Raw genomic sequence first — 18,955 nt, forward strand, 5'->3', positions numbered from 1 at the left:
TTAAAAAAGGTCAGAAGAGGAGGTTGGGACTGCTGGACAAGGGAGGGAGTGAGAGGAGAGAGGAAGGGAAGTGCAGAATCAGGCAAGTAATTTTGCTTTATTTATTTTTATTAAATCCTAAGGGTGAGTTCACTTAATCTGAGAAAATAATTGTCAGATTTATCGATGTTGAAAATAACGCCTTGTTTCCACATAACTCATACTGTGTATGTACAGTATATGCGACACAACCGGAATTCCATTCAGGGAACCTCGGTGATCTCCGATGTGTTGCAAAACTCCTCCTTCCGTTTCAGGCTCTTCCATTCAAATCAGTTGCTGGATATGTTGATAGTCAAATTGTGTAATTGTATAATTAAAAAGAAACTAGTTCAACACATTGTGAATTGAGTAATGTTATTTTGCTAAAATATATGGTTAGCATAGGCTACACCCCGTAAATCAAAGTTAAATAAAAGTGGGAGAGTTCGTTATTACGTTCACATGTATTCATTTGACCATCCTCCTCACTTACTTGTCGCCATATTGGGCCTGTTTTTGTCTCGGATATGCTCAATGCACATATTCCACAACACAGGACGGCGTCATATACAGGTTGAATATACACAAAATGATCTTTTCTCCAATCTCTGCGGTGACGTTTCTATTCATGGTGGTAAACACTTAGGGGCAAACTGTAAACTATACGGAATTACGGACACAAAACAAAACTGTGTGGAAGGATGTGTAATTGTTAATTGTTAGTTGCCGAACGTGAGCTGAACTTGTAGTAGTATGTCAGTCATCTTATTTTTATTAGTTTAGTTTAGATTACCCTCAAACTGATTGAGCTTTTGTCACAAGCTGGCAGTTTTTAGGTACTAAGCTATATGACCTCATGTTGGTTTTAACTCAAAACACATTTTTATTTACAGGCATTTGAATCCTCCTGATGTGACTGAATTATGTTTTAGTGAGCCATGCCTGTGAGCTGGTAATGTGTGCCTGAGCTGTGTGCATTGTTGTTAATGTCTGTGTTTCTTTGTCTGATTTTAGATACCTACTTTGGTCAACGTGGAGAGTTTTTAATTGGGCTTTATAAATAAATTTGATTTGACTATTATGTGAATTTCTTACCAAATTTCAGGGAAAAAAACAGGATAAGTGATACACTTTCCAGTTACAATACCCTTAAAACATAAATACACAAACCTCGCTAATGAGAGTCCTAAAGATCTAGACTGTTATATCACATATGATATATCAGGCAGCAGTGCAACGATTTCGTTAAAACTGGAAGGATGATGCATTTTGCCAGTGTGCAAATTGGAGTTTACCAAAAAACATTTTAATAGTAGATTATGACAGATGCCACTAGGCAGTTTTATTTATTTTTTACATAAAACTATGACCCAAACTTTACTTTAAATACAAACAAAATAATTTGGTATAAATTAACAAAGGTAATTGGACTTCACCTAAAAAAATCTTTGCCTGTTGCTCTGCCATGGGATGTCTACTGTTATCAGTATATTTGCAAAGTTCCTAACAAGCTGGTAACAATTAGCAGCAAAGTTCAATATACGGTACATTTGCTAAAATGTACTTATATAAAAATACATACATACATTAATACTGCATTTTCTTGGATCATGGTCTGTGATTTACAAACATCTTAAACGTCCATAAATGGGAAAATAAACTATTGTCAAGAATTATTTATAAATTCATCATTTTCTCATGTCAAGTTTCAGAGCTTTAACTAAATTATTAAAATATGAATCAATAACTCCCCAGATGTCAGGTTCCAAAATACTGATAAAAGGATGGATGACTGTAGTACACACACACACACACACACACACACACACACACACACCCTGCATAATCAAGTAGCTACTGTTACTATGAAGTTGAATTACATTGCTCAAAGCACTATTTTAAAGTGCCATTCCTCTTTCTAGGGATTACTCTGAGGAATGTATTTACAGTTTCTTTCTCTCATATAAAGGCTGTATGGAAATCAGAGGACTACAGACACCACTCATAGGCTGTTTTGAAATTCAAAGAAGGTGTGGAGTAAAACTATATTGTCCTTTTGAGGATGCAGGAGGATGCTTTCCATTCTGTGCTGCACCATGACTGTCATAGTAATCTGATATGACAAATTCACATACAGTGGATTAGCTGCCGGTGGTGAAAGCCAGAGCGGTTAATATTTGTTGATGTTGCTTTTATCCAGCAGGTCAGGTGTCCCTGGGCTGTGGTTACCCTGACGCAGAGGAAAGGAGAGTAACGGAAAGGACAAAAAAAGGAAAAGGAGAGGAACCTAAAGGAAAGGGAACCTTCTTTTTTTTTTTCTGGCAACCAAGAAGAGTAAAAAAAAAATAAAAATCTCAGGGCCACTGGGCCTGCTCATCACTTTATATGCTGTCAAAATCTTTGATGTTCCCCGACTCTTGATGTCGGGGGCTATGAAAAATGCTTAGCTCAATTTAAGCCTCTCGCAAAAAAGGGCTAACAACTGTAATTAAATCATTAAATTCTTGTCTACGCTTCACAGAGCATAGAGAAAATTAACTTCCCACCAACCTCATTTTCTACTTGAACATGAAATAATGATTTTTTTTTCTCAAGCTCATATAATTACAAAGCTAACATCTGATAGAGTCAGCATCCAGGGGGGATTATCACATGCATGAGTATTAGACCTCATTACCAGCTTGACTGCAAAATTATTACATCTTGTAATTGGATGGTGAGATTTATACACAGATTGGCCGGGTTTCTGTAAGATTGTAATTACAAGCTTCATTGGTTTGCTACTTATCGGAACTTCACAGAGAAAACAACTGGTAAAATGAAATGAGCATTTCATTAACCTATCGCCTTATCAGGGGAAAAACCTGTGTAACGTTCATGTATGCATTAACATAAATAGGATCATTCATTCTGCCGCCAGATAGCCTGGGCTGGAGTTTTATTTTCTTTCTTTCTTTTTTTTTTCTAGGCAATGAGGGTGGAGGGTAGAGAGAAAGAGGGTGGCGGCGGCGGTGCTGGTTTGATTGCAGTCGGGGTGGGAGGGGAGGAGGTTGGTGGCAATATTCATTCATTTTCACAGAGTTTATTTAACCTTCATAATCCTGTGTTGATGGGGAACGGAGGGAAAAGGGACACAGAGGGAAAGAGGGGGAAGCGATGGAGCCATGGGGTAGGGGAGGGCTGCAAAGGGGTGAGTGGGAAAAGGAAAAAATAATAATAAATTAGTTGTCTAACGTTACAAGGGATGAACTCAATATATCTATTACTTAAAGACTAACTGACTGTGAAAGTGCTCATTTCACGAGAGACGAGGCAGCGAGCTGGCGGGTACTCATGGGGCTCTGAGGTGGCTGCTCTTCTCCTTCTCTCTCTCTCTCTCACTCTCTCTCTCCCCCTCCCTCTCTCGCTCTCTCTCTCTCTCTCTCTCTCCCAGCTTTGATGTTTCCCCTTTCACTGTTAACAAACTCTGGCCGTGTTCCCCTCTTGCTCAAACACAACGGCAGGTGCAGATTGGATGCCCACATAAATAACCTCCTCACACAATGACACCATGGGATCGATCTAGATTTTGATGGGTGCTGCTGCTCGTACAAAAGGAGTGTGTGTGTGTGTGTGTGTGTGTGTGTGTGTGTGTGTGTGCGTGCGTGTGCGTGTGTGTGTTAAGACGGGCTGAGCGGAGAACAAATGGGGACGAGCAGGATGGGACAGAAGGAAATAAGGTGGAAAAGGGGGTAACAAGAATGATAGAGGGGCAGGGAGGAGGAGGGGGGGTATAAAATGGTTCAATTACAAGCCGAACACTATTTCTATCTTCTTAACAAGAGATTTCATGGTGTGGGCCAGTGTTTGGCAGAAACAGCTGAGTGCCACTAATGCTACAGCATTACACTGCGCCAGATCAGCTGGCCTCTTTTGAGATGAGAGACAGTTGTTATTGAACTTCATTGTCCAGATTGGTTTCTTTTTCAGCTGGGATCAATGATGCTTCAACAAGGGCGTGATGTAAAAAGCCGTGCTGCAACCTGCCACCCACCCCGAGTAACACCATCACCGAACTTGGCATAGAAGAGTGCACCCTTGTTCCTTTAAGGGCTTTTTGATTTGCCCTTGTATAGGTGAACTTTTCCACAGTAAATGCGGTCTAAAGCCTGCAATCCAATCCAATCAGATATCTTGTAAGCACGTTATCTAATAGAAAATTTAAATAAAGGTAACATTTGAATGACTGCCCAACACACTTAACATCAGATTCTACATGTCATCTATTTTAGCAGGAACCAAGTAAGTTTTGAGAAAACAAAATGTTCCAGTTACACACAAATGTTTGAGAGTTTTGATACGTTCTCCCAGCTGAATATGAAATAGCTGTGTTGGGTAAGGTTGGTATGGTAAGCAGAAGGGAAAATATGCTGTGACACATGAGCCACATCTGCAAGTAAGTTTTATAAACTATTCTGATTGATGGTACATCATGTCATATCCACATTAACGGTATGACTGGTGACTCTGTACACGAACAACAATGAGATGAAAAATCACAAACACAGCACAGCGTGCTCTGTCATCTTATGTTTTGAATGTGCCGAAAATGATGTATTTGATTATTAAAAGAGGTTAAGGTATCAAGGAAACCAAAACAATTCACAGCACTGTATTTATTGTTTGGTTGTTATTTGTTTTCCACTGAAATCTGAATTACAGCAAAGACAGCCAAACCATGAGCCATTGTAAGAAAGAAAGTGCCTGCACGCAAAGTGTAATATCAACTATTGTTTCTGATTTCCAGAAAATATACTGTAAGCATGATCTGAATCATGTCACTCGTAGTGAACAAAGAATGTGCAGTTCAAGGCAATGTCATTATTTCATTTTGAGATTCTGGGCTAAATGTAACCAGACACAGAATACAACAGTTTGTTGCTAAATACACATCAAGTTGTGAACATATTTGTATTATGACTATGACTGAACTGTCATTTAGCTCATGTGTTTAGCTCTCAATAAGAATTAAAATGATTATAAAAGGGTAGACAAATACATACATTGTTGTCAATGTGTCTGTGTATAGCTCCTGTTCATTGTTTCTCCTGACGAACTTATCTGAGCCACAAAAAAATGATCCAAACTATGTCTTGAGCATCACCAAATGACATATCTATGGTTGGATACTCTGAGGCACTGAACCAGATTCTTTTTTTTTTAGCTCATATTGAGGCTTGTCATGGTTGTCTAAACAGAGAAAAAGAAGATTCCATTTAGGTTGTCCCTGCTCAGCTGCAATGGGAAGATCTAATCTGTGGCACAAAGAACTAATCTGACACATCAATAGCCTGTAAACCCTTTTGGAACCATGTTTATTTTTTAGGGTGTTTGTCCTCTAACAAGCCCCTCCCCTTTCCCAGCTCACAGTGTCTATAACTCATTACTGCATAAGTGATTTTGACAGACTGCTGTTTTCATCTGTGACCCCATAACACCCAAGGCTAGAGGGTGGGACCAATGGTTACCCCACTCAGGAGCCATGATGACATCAATAATTAGAATTCAAATAGTAGTCTGTGGTCCCACAGCTGTCAAGAACAATATCCTGTGACATAAATTGGTCAGGTGAAAGTTAACTGTCCACTGAAGTAACGCTAAACATGCACATGTTCTATTTTTGTTCATAAAAGGACTGAAAAGGAATAGCATTCATACCTAATATTCTAATATCTGAAAAGTCAGACTTGTTTTTTTTCTCTCCAGTGTTTTTTTAGGCTTGTGTGTTATAACCAATAAACCACTCCAGGAAGTGAAACCCCAAAGCAACTGAAACAGAGTCAGTCTGATCAGTGATCAAGGTGATAGCAATGCTGTTAAGAGCGAGAGGCCTAGGCATCCTGGGGAGCATGTCCAGTAACATAAAGACAGCAGGTTTTCAACTACTATCAATAGTTAGTACAAAGACACAACAAAGCAAATAGCAGCACAACATCATAACAGATAAAAGAAGCAGCCTCATTAAAATTCCATTCGTCATGCTTTCTGTTGATCATTTTATCTATAAGTCTATCCCTTACACCAATATCAAAGGGTGCAATTTCAAAAGAATACTTCAGTATACAAAAATCTTCTTCCCTAAGAAGGCCGCTCCTTAAAATTCAATTAACAAATAAACGTGGGAATTGTATCATCTGAAAGCAGATTTGCATGCTCCCGTTTCTGAGGCAGCAAATAAACATTTGAAATGGGGAGACTAACTCTTATGAATATTTCTGAGCTAGTGTTTCAAACCAATGTTTGAGTCTCCCTCATTCCGATTTAGCATAAAATTAGACATTGGACAAAAAGAAGACTTTGATATTGCTGGTTTTTTTTGTCCAAAGTCTTTCACACATTTACTGTACTTTGCATATATCTGCAACTAAATTGTGCAGATGTGCACATACAGTACATACTGGGAGTCTGGGGCTTGCAGCCTGTAGACTCAATGCTCATAATAATTCAGTCGATTATTCATGGAGAAGTTTAAATACCAAGTAATGGAATTAGTTTGTGAATTGCCAGAATGGTTAATTATCTTCTGCAGTCTTAGCTGCTGAATTGTACAGAATTTGTAAATCTATATGCAACAGGTTTTAAATTAGAACGTTTTCATAGTCAATGAAGGTAAATTAAATTGGCGGAGTTACTTTAAATTAGGAGAATGGGAAATCTTCTCTTCTCTAAACTCAAAGCTTGAAGTTCTCCTTAAGGTCGCTCACTGCAGTTGCAAATAGCTGTGCTTACAATGTTAAACGTCCCATTTGAAAAATAAATTTCACATAAAAACACTTTATGAGTTCTTAATGTTAATCCTCTTGGGTCAACACTGCAATGAAACACTCCGCTCAATGCAGTTAAAACCTTTTAAAGGCTAGTAAATGCTATACTTCCTCTTTGTTGCCCTCTCTCTCTCTCTCTCTCTCTCTCTCTCTCTCTCTCTCTCTCTCTCTCTCTCTCTCTCTCTCTCTCATTGGCTAGCTATAGCTATTCATTAGCTCCAGCCCCTATGGCAATGAGAGTCTTTAACCTCCATTAGATCTAATGTTGATATGTTTCCCCAGCAAAGAGCCAAAACAATTAACACCCCTTCTCACATTTCTCTCCCCTTGGCCCCTAACCACATCAAAATCTGGGCCCACCCGTTCATTACCCACCCCTGAGAATGCCCTTGGGGAGGAAAAAAGTCAGATCCTTGGCTGTTGTCTTGTGTATGGTATGCAGTTAGAAGCCAGAATGAGTTATGGGAAATTTGTCAACAATAATTTAGAACTGTGCTTTCTCTATAACTTTGCATCAACGTGTCAGCGAGCGATACTTATTTGGATGAGCTATAGCATGATAATACTTAATCATGATGAGGTAACACCTCCTGAGCTTAGGGTTTGGTCATGTTTTTTTTATATTTATTACACATTCACCAGCAGCGGTGGTGGTGTTCTTACTGCAGTAGCCTATCATTATTGAACTACAGTGCCGGAAAATATACTCTGCTGAGTGGGACTTACTCTAAATGCACCTATTTGGACCTTTTCCAATGCTTTCTCCTTGAAATAACATTAAGCCACTACTAATTTGCAACAGAAACTATGTTTTGAGCAAAATGTAATGAATCCCAGATTTTGCCATTTTTATCAACATAATGACGACGAATTCCCAAAATGCTGACACTGCACATATCTGCAAAACGTCTACTGACGATGTGTTTTATTTGTTTGTGTTCTACAAAACCAACACACACTAAAGCATGATTCAACTTTTGCATGGTTATGTTTTGGCACTCACGACACTTGGTTAAGAGTTGGGAAATATTTTGGTCTCGGTTTGATAATTAAAAAGACAACAATGACTTGAAGCACAAGACAGGGCATGTTCTCTTTATTAACATTTAACTGAAACCACGACCTTTCCCAAACTTTAACCAATAAGCTTCTGTTGCCTTAACCCAAACACGTGGAACTTATATCTCAAACCCCACTGTCAACATCAAAGTATGTTACTTGTAAAAAGATAATTGGCTAAAGAAATTAGTAGTACATAAACCCATTTGTATGATAAGAGGGATCAAAAAAACAACAAAGTAAATATGTTTATTTGATCAAAATCTGGAAGGCAATCATGTAGAAAGTCATAACCTTAAGGACTTGCTTTTATGCACATGGTTGTCTTGAAGCCCAGCTTGAATTAACTAATTAACTAATTTTAGGCAAATGCAATCCATGTGATAGTTCTTTCCTTTTAAATACCTACAACAAATCTAAGGCTGATCAGCGCATAGACATATACATAAAAGAAAAGTACATAAATTTGAATGAATGTCCATTTGAAGCCTTCAGTGCTTTAAGATCCTCTATGGGCCCAAGCAGACTGACGCCCCGACATTCTAGTATTGTATCATCCTGTGGTGGAATGTAACGTAGTACCTTTACTGAAGTACTGTACTTAAGTACAAACTTGAGTTACTTGTACTTTATTTGAGTCTTTTCTTTTCATGCCAATTTCTACTTCTACTCCGCTACATCTCAGATAGAAATATTGCACTTTTTTACTCCACTACATTAATCTGATATATTTAGTTAACTAGTTATTTTACAAATTAAGATTTCTGCACACATAACACATGCAGTTTATAAAAGACTATGTTTTATTAGAAATGAAACTACCCAACAATATAACGGCCTACAAGTCCAGCTGAAATAGCCAAATAAACAAGACAGAACTGTTTTCTAAAATGTGAGGATTTTTCTGCATTGAATACTTTAACTACATTGTCCTGATGATATTTACATACTTTTATTTAACCCTCCTGTTGTCCTCGGGTCAAATTTGACCCGTTTTCAAAAAGTTCTTATATCAGAAATGTGGGTTTCTTTTAACCAAATTGTCAAAAGAAATAACGTGGATGGTTCCATATACAACGCTCTTCACAAGTAAATGAAATGATCAGCTCACTACTTTCATAGAATTTGGGTGTTTTAGTCAATTGTATAGCATTTGAAAAAAGATTAAAAGAACGTCAGAAAAAGTGCCGAAAAAAATCGATAAAAACATCAGTAAAAGTGACAAAAAACTTGGAAAAAAGTGCCTAAAACGTCAAAACATTTCCAAAACATCGGGAAAAGCGACAAAAGTGTCAAAAAAAGACGACCAAAACACGGAGAAAAGTAAAAAAAAAAATGTACACGGAAAAGCAAAGTTGCACAGGTTAAGTAACATTTTCAATGCATGACTTTTACTTGTATTTTTACAGTGTGGTATTAGTACTGTTACAGTAAAGGATCTGAATACTTCTTCCACTACTGGTGTCATCTGAGGTCAACATATTTATTACCCTGTACCTGTTGCAGGGACTAAGCATGCAAAGCAAACGGTACCGCATCCAACTGCTGCAAAGTAACTTTAAACTTAGTAGCAATTTGAGCTCAGAAGCTCTTTGTCACTTTAAAACCGGGGAACACCACCCCTCCGAGTGTTTAGCTGTCAAGTGCATAACGTCTTAACCTTCTAAGACCCAGAATAGACCTCTTTCATTAACCAGGAAATTCCTAGTTCCCTTACCTATAGGTGTGGTGCAGTTGTCTGGGTATCAAATGTCTCACAGTAACACCAGTGGTCCTCTGACTCTAACCCACAGCTAAATAGTCCAGTTGCTCTGACGCAGTTCAGGGAGTACGTTTGGAACCATGCGTGAGTGTCAGTGAGTGTGCATGTTTGTGTGCGATGTTAAAGGGAATAGGTCTGACAAATGCGATGGTCCATTCATGTCATTGATATCCATCTAATCTCCTCTCTTCAGGGGGGAAAAAGGAGTTTTGGTTTTAAACACTTAATTTTGGTAATCTGCAAGAAAAGCACAAAAGGTACATTCTGCGGATTCTTAACCTTTCCTCAACTTTGGCACTCCCAGAGGCAGGAAAGGAGTATCTTTCACCACAGTTATTAGTTCACAGAGACACCCTTGACCTCTGCGCTGGTAGCCAACTGTCAACATAACTGCTGTTATTGTAACGCAGGTTCACTCTCTTTGACTTCTATTGGAGTCGTTCAGGTCTATGTGTTGGCCCAGTTCCTAGAGGCCCAGGTTCAAATATATCAGTTTCAATTCAACTGAATTAGGCTAAATTATAAGACCACATTGCCATGACCCCCCATACTCACATTTTATAGTTTTAACAACCATAAAGTACAACCGGCTATTTTGAGTGACATTATGTAGGTGATATTTTCATTAAAAGTTAAGAAAATTGTATACCTTTTAGAAGAAAAAAAATATGACAATGATTATAGCTCCGGTCATTTGCAAAACAGGACATTTGTGTTTGTTTGCATATTCATACATGCGTCTTCTTGAGAAAAAAACCTTTAAAATTTTTTTACAAACATCATGAACCCTAATCTTGGATATGATTTGTAAAGCACTGCTCTCATTTCTGTTTTGAAACAGTCAACTTTGAAAATGACGTTAACTTAACTTTTTACTTTTACTTTTCTCTGTATTTTGTTTTGTTTATAATTTTCAATTAATAGAATACCTGATGTGTTTGTGCTGTCATTTACGCTGCCATTTTTTTTTTCTAGCTTAGACATGAGTGAGGTGTCTACCCTCCAACATTTACTGATTCTTCTTAATAACAATAAAGATTCAAACTCTATATGTTATCAGAGTACATGATATCTTCATTTTAGGTTTTGTAGGTGACAGTTTGGGTGGATGTAGCTGAGCTTACTAACCATTTTTACGCTCATCAATAATAAACACATTGGTGATGTACTTCTTTTTCTGCAGAGGGCAGGTATCAAGAATATAAAAGTGTAAAAATAGGTGACAGGAAATTTAAAATGTGGAACACAGGCTGTTAAATAAAAAAGAACTATGTCCACCACCTGAGTGACTTTTGAGAATGTGGCCATTGAGGCATAACAGCTTATGAAGAGCCTCCTGTAGATTTACATGATAAAACTCTCTAATATGAGCAGCCTGAGGATTTTCTTTTCTTTCTTTTTTTTCTTTTTTTTCTTTTTACAAAGGGAGAGAGTATTCAAAAAGTGTTTAGTTATAACGGTGTGTGTGTGTGTGTGTGTGTGTGTGTGTGTGTGTGTGTGTGTGTGTGTGTGTGTGCGTGCGCGCGTGTGCGTGCGTGCGTGCGTGTGTGTCTGTGTGTGCGCGTGCGGATAGGCCACAGATGGTGAAAGCCCGTCTGTTTCGAGGAAATACATTGGAAGTGAACGTGTTGTGGACAGAAAGGGATGGAGGGCGAAATGATCCGGAACAAAGTTTGTTCTCTTTGCCTCTCTCCCTCTCCCCCCTCTCTCCCTCTCTCTCTCTCTCCGGGTTGAAGCTAAGGAGCTTGTGTTGTTAATGAGAGTTTAACAAGACCCAATAAATCAGTTAATGGTGATGGTTTATTGCCTTCAACACGTGTCATTGTTTACCAAGAGTCAAATATATATTTCTCAAAAAAACAAAAACGTTTTCTTCATTGAAAACATAAAAACCGCAAAACCAGTGTATAGTTGCAATCTTAAAATTCAATATTATTGATATCATGACTGTTATAATTTTAATTTTAATTTAAATATTTAATTATATTACCATTATTATCATTATTATTAAATCGTTGCATTCCTTTATTCTAACATTTTTTACCACGTTTTCTCTAATGTCTCTTTCAAATTCTATTTAGAGAGATTTTCAGTTTTCCTACTCACAGCCCCCCCACCCTCCTCCACCAACCCACCACAAGCACCATATTTAGCCCCCTGCACACATTTCCAGCGGGTTATCACAATTGCCATTCCTCCCCTCCTTTCTGATGTGTTACCCAGATTACCATCAGTGCCCCTCAGATATTTTTAACAGATCCTCGGCGCTCGGCAATATCCACTCGGAGCCATCTGGTGCAGATCAAAATCTACTGACTTCTTGGGCTTCAGTCGTTAAGGCATTAAATCTAGATCTACAGAATACCCCTTCGTTGACTCGGGAGGTGGGTGATATAAGAATCTAATCAAATAAAAATAGAACTGTTAAAACATGAACAGCCCCCTCTCGTGAGCCACATGGCGGTGTCAGGAGTGGGCAGCTATAGGAAAGCAGAGGTTACCGTCCGAGCCTTTTCTTTCTCTGAGCTGGGGAATGGATAAGGGACCAAAAGCTACAGCATCTGATTTTTTTTTTTTTTTTTTTTTTTTTCAACTCTTGTGGAATTATATATTTTTTTGAAATCCTATTTTATAAAAGAAAAGAAAAAAAATTAAAGTTGTGCTTTTTAGGAAAAAAAAAAAGTCACAGTTTTAGTGAACATGTTTCTGAACCGTCACGGATAAATCATGCTTTTCATGCTCACTTTTTTTGAGTTAATGTGTTTAAAATGAAGTCAAGACGCGCTTTAAATTAAAATAGGGACTCAAAATGCACAAAGGTAATATGTTGTGGCGCGTCCAGGGAATCAGCTGACTTTAACAGCCTGGTGCCTTCGGTGTTTGGCTTTTTCTTCATTCCTTTTCACTCAAAACAAGGAAACGTGAAGTGGCTCTGTTGTTACAAAGGACAACAACAATCTGTTTTAAGTCCACACACACACACACACACACACACACACACACACAGAGACAGACAGACACACGCGCGAGTGCAGATGGAAAGAGGGTGAGAAATAGAGAGGGAGCATTTGGCTGATTATGAAGGAATCAAAGAAAACTAAAACAGAAGTCAATGAAAACGGGCATAATTAATAAATCATATGGAGCGATGTGCATGCTTTTTCTTAACTTCCTTTGACTTTTTGGAGGAAAAGCTTTTCGGAAATTAGCTATTTAATCTTTAAACTCACATCGCAGGGACATGGGTGAAATGTAATACTTAATTTATTAATTTGTTAAATGTATTAAAATAATTGATTTTAGAAGGCCTCATCTTAATAAACACATTCAAACTAATACCTCGATTTCACAAGTGCATACGTTTTGAAAACATTAGATGAAGAACACTACAAAGACTAAATACCACTTGGAAGAAGACACTTTAGGAGTAAATGAGTCACTGTGTATTAAATAAACGCACCAGCAGCCCGTGATAGCAAATACTAATTCCTCTGCGGAGAGGGATTTTACCTCTTTAATTACACTTTCAATCTATTCAAAGTTCCTTCTTCTGACGGGTTTACTTCCCCCTGTGTCGGACAGCTGTAAAATCGTGTAGACAGGTTGTCATACAACAATCAAAGCCTTCGGTGAATGGACTCTATTGCTTGAACATTTAACATACAATAAGTCCAAACACGGAGGGAGAGAGGGAAAGAGAGAGAGAGAGAGAGAGAGAGAGAGAGAGAGAGAGAGAGAGAGAGAGAGAGAGAGAGAGAGAGAGAGAGAGAGAGGAGAGAGAGAGAGGCCCCAGCCAATGTGCTCACTCTACATTCACATTATCCACATTGCTCCAAACGAGGAGGAGCTTGCAGGCTCAAGTAGGGGATGCCAATCAAAGCATCAACTTCAAATTGTATCTGAGAGATCAGCCTGGAGACCTCAGGGCCAGGCGCGTCAGTCGGAGCGCAATTGTTGATCAGATCACATCCAGCGGACTTTGCGCGAGAAAAGAGAGGAAGCCGAGATTTAAGAGCGGCTTGTTATGACTGCATACCATTGTATGTCTGTAGTAGCTGTGACTTTGGCTTGAACACTTTCCCTTCACTCCTCCGGGTTCTTTTTTTCTTTTTTCCTCTCGCACACTTTTTTTTTTTTTTTTTATTTATTTTTAACGCACAGTTTTGTCGGACGATACAGCCGTGCGACTATCCGGCGGTGGAGATGTCTTTCCCCCAGCTAGGCTACCCGCAGTACTTAAGTGCCTCCCAGGCGGTGTACGGGAGCGAGAGACCGGGAGTGCTTACGCCTTCGTCCCGGGGAGGGAGCACCGAAATCGGGGGAAGTCCGTCCGCCACCGCAGCGGCGGTCACCTCGGTGTTGGGCATGTACGCCAACCCGTACGCACACAACTACAGTGCTTTCTTACCTTACACCAGCGCGGACTTGGCACTTTTCTCACAAATGGTAAGAATTCATGTTATTTTTATTGTGTTGCCGTTTACGGGTCGGTGTTGCACAGACGATTGTTTATGCTTGAGGTTCCCACCGCTGTCTGAAAAATAAAAATATAAAAATAACCGAGAAAAACTGGGTAATCCCATCAAAACGCATTAAGAAATGCCAATGCATTCTTGTTTGTCAGATTTGTTTTTAAATATCGATTGCTAAATATAAGTTCATATTTTCTCGTTTTTTCACAGTTCAGTGTTTTGTTTGGCTGAGTTACAAATGTGAAAAAAAAGTGTGAGCTGTACATGCAAACAAGAAGAAAAAAATGGGACACGGAATGATTTATTTGCCCATATAGAAAAATATGTAAACAAAAGATTTAATTCACACCAACCACATGGTTAGTATATCATACTGTTAGAACCAGCGATTGCAAAGTTTAAATAAATTTCACGAAAGAAGAAAAAAAAACACACCTGCTCAATAGATCTGCGTTTTAGCATGTAAGAAAAAGTAAGGAAAAAGTTCCTTCTCATCTCATCTCACCCCCCACCCCAACACAAAAATAAATATGAACTTATTTTTTTTTTTTTTTATAATCAGATCGTTAGAAATAATCTCCACCATATAACACAAGCTTAGGCTATAAAAATGCAATCAGTTTTAATCATGTAGGCTTTGTTTTTCTCCGGTATCCTCCTGTCATGGTTGAGTGCCACGTGGGTTTTTACTGTGTAGATGAAGATTTGTCAGAAATGTTTTGGCCTCAAATACACCTGGTGGTAATAGTTAACTTGCAGTGTGTTAATGTGTTGGCAAATGTGTGTGCACCAGGCCCATAGGCAGTGACCATTGCGCTAAAGCTTTAAAACAAGAGCTGGAACCGATCGATATGTTTGAGTGCTGTGCCCAAAGCAAATAGAACCGAAGCGAGTTGGACGTGTGGCACGCTGAGAAAACTTCACTTAGGCCTTAAAAAGTGCTTTGACATATAGCCTGGGCTCCTGGAGGAGTGTGGAGGAGGAGGGGGGGGTGTTTGGCAGGTAAACAGAAATGCCATAAAGCTGGCAGTTTGCAAGATGTGTGTTCACAATGATGCGACGAACTTTCTCTCGTCCTGTTGACTTCATTTGTTCCGTTTTGAAACTGTATAATAATAATAATAATAATAATAATAATAATAATAATAAAAAAAGGTATTTGCCTTTAAGTGAGCATTTGTGCAGGCGCAGGCGCAGGTGACGCAGGCCTAGCATGTTGCAAGTTGAGAAGCTCAGTCAGGTGTAACTCGTTTTCTTTGGACTTGTTTGAGTTGCAGATATAGGCCTACAGTGGTGAAAAGCATTGGAGCTATATTGTAAAAAAAAAAAAAAAAAAAAAATGAATATAGTCTCAATGCAATATTTTACAATTCAGTGCAAGGCACTAATTATGCATGTTAAATGTTATACTATTATACAATGTTATCTTTCATTTTGAAGGGATCCCAGTATGAGCTGAAGGACAGCCCTGGCGTCCATCCTGCCAGCTTCGCAGCCCACACGTCCCCGGCCTTCTACCCGTACAGCCAGTTCCAGTACGGGGACCCGGCCAGGCCCAAGAACGCCACCCGGGAGAGCACCAGCACCCTGAAGGCCTGGCTCAACGAGCACAGGAAGAACCCGTACCCGACCAAGGGGGAGAAGATCATGCTGGCCATCATCACCAAGATGACGCTGACGCAGGTCTCCACGTGGTTCGCCAACGCCAGGAGGAGGCTCAAGAAGGAGAACAAGGTGACCTGGGGAAGCAGGAGCAAAGAGGACGGGGAGGACGGGAACTTGTTCGGCAGCGGGGACGAGGCGGAGAAAAACGAAGACGAGGAGGAGATTGATTTGGAGAGCATAGATATCGACAAAATCGACGACAACGACGGGGATCAGAGCAACGAGGACGATGATGACAAATCCACGGAGGGGAGCAGGGAGCACAGGGGCGGCGTGGGCGCTGGGGGGGAGCTGGACAGCTTGGAGAAAAGACGGGCTTTCGCCCTGCAGGCCCACGAGGCCTTTGACAAATCTAAGAGCACAATTACAGCTCACCCAGGGAGTAAGGAGAACGCGGACGGCAACAACAACAACACCACCAGAGTTTTGTCCCCGGATAGACCCGGGAGCTTTCCTCTCCCGTCTAACAATAAGCCGAAAATCTGGTCTTTAGCAGAGACAGCCACTAGTCCAGATAGTTCCTCTCAGAAAGCCACGTCCCCGTGTGGCCCAGCGGCCACCACTCACACATCAGCGCCGCACCACCAGATCCAGACCCACCCGGCCTTCCTGCCCAGTCACGGACTGTACACCTGCCAGATTGGGAAGTTCCACAACTGGACAAATGGGGCTTTCCTGGGCCAGAACTCCCTGCTAAATGTGAGGTCGTTTCTGGGAGTAAACCACCACCACCACCACCACAACCAGCAGCAGCAGCAGCAGCACTTGGCGGCCCAGCAGCAGCCGACTTCAGTGGTGGTGTCGCCGGGAGCAGCAGCAGCAGCACTCAGCAACGACAGCAAGGCCCCGGCGGAGACACACAGTCCCAAGCACATAGGTAAGGGGGGTGGGGGAACGCTCGCTGCGCGTGCACGCGCATACACCTCACATACAAGTTTTATATAGGCTACTGAACGGAACATAACGTGTGTTCCACACCTAGGCCTATGCGTGTTTCTTTTGTATATTTAATTATAACAGCAATGCACTGTGAACACATGCACGTACGAGTGGGTTACATATACACACACTTAAATCCACCGTGTTCACATTAACACAACAGTGGGCTCATTTTTAGTTCAACATGTTCACACAAGCAGACAACATCGGCCAAAATTGATCCAGCTTTTGACTTATTTCCTTTTTTTTTTTAGAGCACGAAAACGGTGTACGGTCTGATTCACCTCCAACGCAGATCCTGAAGTCTTCCTTTCGACCCATCCATGACAGGTGAGGCAACTTTTTGCTCTTTTGCTCTTGCTGATTGTTGGAAACACGTTGCCATAAGAAAATGACCATCCCCAGCCTTCTATTCAAATTATACATTGCATCAATCAAAAATATAAACCGATTTAGGCTTCTTTTTTTTCCCCCAGCTATGTAATTTATATAACAGCTATAATTAAAACAACTAAAATAAGCATGGGCGTTAGGAAAGGTCTTGATTACATAAAATATTCAACAAATAAATACGATTATAAGGGTATGTAAACTGTTTTACGAATCCCAGTATATAAACCTAACTTTTATGTCTGGCAGTTATTTATTATTTATTTTTTTTAACAACAGTGGTAAGACTACAAAATAAAATAAATAAAACACAGTTTGCTTTGCGGGTGACAGGGGTCTTGACTCCCATCCCACACCCCCTTTAATTCCTGCCCTCTGGGGAGAGTGTGGCTACTTATCAAGTCACCGAGTAAAACGGGCTCTGTCTGGGCTGTGTGCTTTCCCTAAAGACCCCTGGGAGAAGCCGGAGCCCAGGGGAGCGCTCTTACCGAGAGGGGGAGAAAAAAAAGTTTACCTCTGTTTCAAGTATTACAAAACACCCCCTCTCTGTAAGCAATAGGCATATAGAAAGAACAAGCATTTACGGGAATTAAAAATGTGGGAATGGGATTTGTTTCCACACATATATCATATTATTTTCAAGTAAAAAAATGATTTATTATTATTATTATTATTATTATTATTATTATTATTATTATTATTATCATTATCATCATTATTATCATTATTATTATCATCATTATCATCAAAGAACGTAAGTGAGGGATTGGAGAGGGGGACTGCAGTCTGTTTTAAATCAGAGATGTTGAGCCAGCCAATTGAGATGCATATTGAAAGCCGCTGTCCCAACACGGCGGGGGTATTTATCTACCTTTCTGTGTTATTCTTTCTCCAGATCCTCTCTGCCTTCCAGCGCCAGGAATCCACAAGACGCCACGCAACGGGTCCTCGCCGCTCTCTCCTCGGCTTGATCAAGACTGTATTTTTTTTTTTTTTCGTGCTTGAAAAAAAAAAGAAAAAAGAAAAGAAAAAATAGGAAAATGACTTTTACACTCCCTAAAAAGGACACTGAGAAATAATAATGCATCGTAGCATTCAGTCGGTACAGAACAAATGGCGTAATTTGGTAATATCCTGTGGATGGATGGATTACTTCCTCTATTGTTGTGTAGCCTATAATCGCGCCTATAATGTTACTCTCTCTTTCTCTCTCTCTCTCTCTCTCTCTCTCTCTCTCTCTCTCTACTTTGCCCAGGCAGACTGGGACATTTTGGTAGGCTTTTTACTTTATTATTATTATATTATTATTTTATTTTTGTCTCTATCTTGTGTTTTTGGTGTCCTTTCTTTAATGTAAATACCAAGTGATTTAAATTTGTAAATAGGAAGCGTTGAAGGAATTTGTCCAGATCGTATATTTTGCCTAATAAACTAAATGAAATTATAGAGAAAACGAGTATCTTAAGCCTATATTTCTTACATGGTTTCAATGGTAATTTGGTTATTATTATTATTATTATTATTATTATTATTATTATTATTATTATTATTACGAATGGCATTATTTGAAAAAAAAAAACGTTGGCCTTCTACCAATTTTATTTCAAGAAGTGTGGGAATGGGAGAAAAAAAATGATATTGGCAGTCTGCAACCAGGCTTAATTTTATTCAAGTTAGGGAGGAAAGCAGCGTGGATGCATTGAGGTGCTAATAAGTGTCCAGATGGTTGCTGGTGACAGAAAATGGACAGGAGCAGCTGGGAAGGTCATTAAGTAATAATATGGGAACGCCCAGTCCAAACAAAATCAAATGGTTAAAATCTAATCTGTCAGAGAGAGAAGTCG

General features: G+C 39.6%; 1 protein-coding gene across 2 annotated transcripts; it reads left to right on the forward strand.

The window, feature by feature from the left end:
• Nucleotides 1-13,603: 13,603 nt before the first annotated feature.
• Nucleotides 13,604-18,400, forward strand: irx1a (iroquois homeobox 1a). 2 transcript variants are annotated; one of them, XM_028580652.1, is made up of 4 exons: nucleotides 13,604-14,091; nucleotides 15,558-16,659; nucleotides 16,976-17,051; nucleotides 18,007-18,400. In XM_028580652.1, exons 1-4 carry the CDS (start codon nucleotides 13,849-13,851, stop codon nucleotides 18,080-18,082), a joined length of 1,497 nt encoding a protein of 498 aa, XP_028436453.1. In that variant the 5' UTR covers nucleotides 13,604-13,848; the 3' UTR covers nucleotides 18,083-18,400. The 2 variants fall into 2 exon arrangements, with proteins under 2 accessions (XP_028436453.1, XP_028436454.1); XM_028580653.1 differs by lacking the exon at nucleotides 13,604-14,091 and adding an exon at nucleotides 15,298-15,357.
• Nucleotides 18,401-18,955: the final 555 nt, after the last annotated feature.

This window comes from Perca flavescens, chromosome 6 (genome assembly GCF_004354835.1).
Source record: "Perca flavescens isolate YP-PL-M2 chromosome 6, PFLA_1.0, whole genome shotgun sequence".
Classification (NCBI taxonomy): Eukaryota; Metazoa; Chordata; class Actinopteri; order Perciformes; family Percidae; genus Perca; species Perca flavescens.

Bases quoted from the DNA above. Each gene is read 5' to 3' on its own strand.
- irx1a (XM_028580652.1), top strand. From the start codon at position 13,849: ATGTCTTTCCCCCAGCTAGGCTACCCGCAGTACTTAAGTGCCTCCCAG. The intron at 16,660-16,975 runs GTAAGGGGGGTG...TTTTTTTTTTAG, and splicing joins ACACAGTCCCAAGCACATAG to AGCACGAAAACGGTGTACGG. The intron at 17,052-18,006 runs GTGAGGCAACTT...TTCTTTCTCCAG, and splicing joins TTTCGACCCATCCATGACAG to ATCCTCTCTGCCTTCCAGCG.